The 2,543-nt window shown below is 47.1% G+C and overlaps 1 protein-coding gene across 1 annotated transcript; it reads left to right on the forward strand.

The window, feature by feature from the left end:
- The first annotated feature begins 319 nt into the window (after positions 1-319).
- On the forward strand, positions 320-1,198 carry LOC119352031 (BTB/POZ and MATH domain-containing protein 3-like). The gene has a single exon (XM_037618781.1). It carries the CDS (start codon positions 320-322, stop codon positions 1,196-1,198), a length of 879 nt encoding a protein of 292 aa, XP_037474678.1.
- Positions 1,199-2,543: the final 1,345 nt, after the last annotated feature.

Here is a 2,543-nt window from a genome sequence, read left to right on the forward strand (position 1 = left end):
TGTTTCTAGCCTGTTTTGGCTCTTTGTGAGCTTTCTTTTCAGTTTTTACAGTTGGAGACTTTGAAACCTTGTTGAAAACTTTTTATTTGGTTAATAAGATGGCCGTATGCATCACTCTGATGCAGAGGCCGGGGAGACCCCTTTTTGAAAAAAATAATCTTTGAAGGATTATATTCCATCTTCTTCCATGCGTACGCGAACTGAACTCTTAACACTTTTGGCATAGGTACCCTGTTCCTGCTGAATACATAAGGGAGGCGTATGTCACGAACCTGCAGCGCCATCCCGTTGCCCTTGGCTCAATCTCCCACCTTTTGCCATGGGAGACACCGTCGGCTCTTCTCCGGCTAAGCAGTGCGTGCCGGAGACGTGGTGGACGAGTTTTATGAAGGGCGACACTGCGGCGCACAGTTTCCAGGTCACGGGCTTCTCTCTGCTCGACGGCATGGGCGGCGGCAACTTGGTCTCGTCGAGCACGTTCAGAGTCGGCGACTGCGAGTCGGACATCACCTTCTACCCAGATGGGTGGAAGGTGGACGGAGGTGCCCACGCCTCAGCCTTCTTGCGTCTGTGCAAAGGAGAACCAGGGTTGCCAAAAATGCTACACTTACGGCATTCTAGTAGGGACTGGCTTCACGGACTGCCAGGGTTGCAGACCAGCTACACCCTGAGTTTATTGGGCAAGGACGGCCAAGTGTTTGAGCAAGTGAGCCTAGAGCATGTCTTCAAATCCACAGGTACCTTTTGGGGCTATGAGCGCTTCGTCAAGAAGTCCAAGCTGCAACGGTTGGTATCCCGCAATGACGACTGTGTGACGATCAGGTGTGTTTTGACTGTCAAGAGGAAGCATCGCACCGAAGAGGTGCGCGCCTTGACCATCCTAACCCCACCGTCAAATCTGCACGAAGATATTGCAAGGATGTTGAAGGACGAGGACGGCGTGGATGTAGCGTTCGTCGTGGGTGAGAAATTGTTCCGTGCTCATCAACACATTCTGGCGGCACGGTCGCCGGCCTTCAAGGCAGAGCTTTTGGACCCAATGACAAAGGAGGACCCTACAAACCCCGTCAATGTTCATGACATGACGTCCGACATCTTCGAGGCACTTCTTCATTTCATGTACACTGATACACTCCCACATGGTAGCGATCTTGAGAAAACCGGGATATTGTGGCGTTTGTTGGCTGTCGGAGATTGATATGGACTGGACAGCCTGGTGACGATTTGCGAAGGGAAGCTATGCCAAAACATAAACGAGCAAATAGTTGCGACCACCCTAACTTTAGCAAAGCAGCATGATCGCGCGCGACTGAAAAATGCTTGCATCACATTTGTGTCGTTGCAGGATGTGCTCGATGTCGTCAAGGAAACCGATGGATTCAAGCACCTCATGAGAAGCTGTCCATGGGCCCTGGTGGATATCATAAAACAGAAGCTGTCTTCACCGGGGGTATGCGTAATTTATGCTAGAATTTTCTCTGAATAAATTTCTTTCATAACAAAAGATTGTCGCATTCAGTATCTGTTTTTATTTTCTGAGCCTCTCCCAAGATGGTTTGCACTATGAATTCTAAAAACAGCCATATACATCATCGTTTGCCGGGTTATTTTCATCTGGACAACATGGTTTGGACTTTGGACTTTGGGCTGAATTAGCATAGCATATATATCTGTTCTGTTTTCATGCGCTGATACTGGTACCCCAAGGGCGTATGATTAGAGTAGATGCCTAGATAGTTTTCTCAACCTGACCTCATTGTGCTTTACACAGTTTTCAATTTCTTTTTACAGTTTATTACAACTTTGCATACCTTGTTTCCTGTCTTTGGGTTTGCAATCAGGCTGCACGGAGCCAGCCGGGTAGGATCCCCAGATCACGCAACATGAAGCTGTGGTCCTCGCGAGTTCGCCGTGCAGTTTTGCCCTCCGTCTGCGTCCTGGCGCTGACCCCCTTTGTTGGCCTCTATTTTTACATGCACAACGGCCGTTGTTTTACATAGGATGGGAACGAGGCAAGCCGTGCTTGGCTCCTCGGGCTCCGCTCATACAGTCCTGTACGAAATTTGTATACGCTCAGCTCCGATGTATGATGAGTATGACTGGGCTGGAAGGGTGCCTCGACACTCGAATTAATATCATTAGGTGCCTTGTGGAATTCATATTGTAGATCTTTAGTATTGTAGATGATGATATTTTTAGTATAAATTTGATCAAACTTTGCAAAGTTTGACTTAAGGCAAATCTTACATACAAGATAAAAAGAAACAGGTGGAATATCTTTGTAATAAGCACCTGTTCGGCCACTCTCCGCGGAGCGGAGCCGGCGGAGCGCCTTTTTAGCAGCCGTAGGAATAAGACGGCCAGCATAGTTTTTTGTTGTTGTTAATTGTTTGTGTCTTTTCTGTCTCCGTCGTACTCTATGTTCCTTGATATTATCAGATTTATTAAGATGATTTGGGTGTCTTTTCTTAGAAAAAATATTTTTGTTGAACGGCAGGTATATGCATTAAGCAAGGGCAATTCAACCCTTGTATACAAAAAAA

Source organism: Triticum dicoccoides, chromosome 2A (genome assembly GCF_002162155.2).
Source record: "Triticum dicoccoides isolate Atlit2015 ecotype Zavitan chromosome 2A, WEW_v2.0, whole genome shotgun sequence".
NCBI classification, from domain to species: Eukaryota; Viridiplantae; Streptophyta; class Magnoliopsida; order Poales; family Poaceae; genus Triticum; species Triticum dicoccoides.

Bases quoted from the DNA above. Each gene is read 5' to 3' on its own strand.
- LOC119352031 (XM_037618781.1), top strand. From the start codon at position 320: ATGGGAGACACCGTCGGCTCTTCTCCGGCTAAGCAGTGCGTGCCGGAG.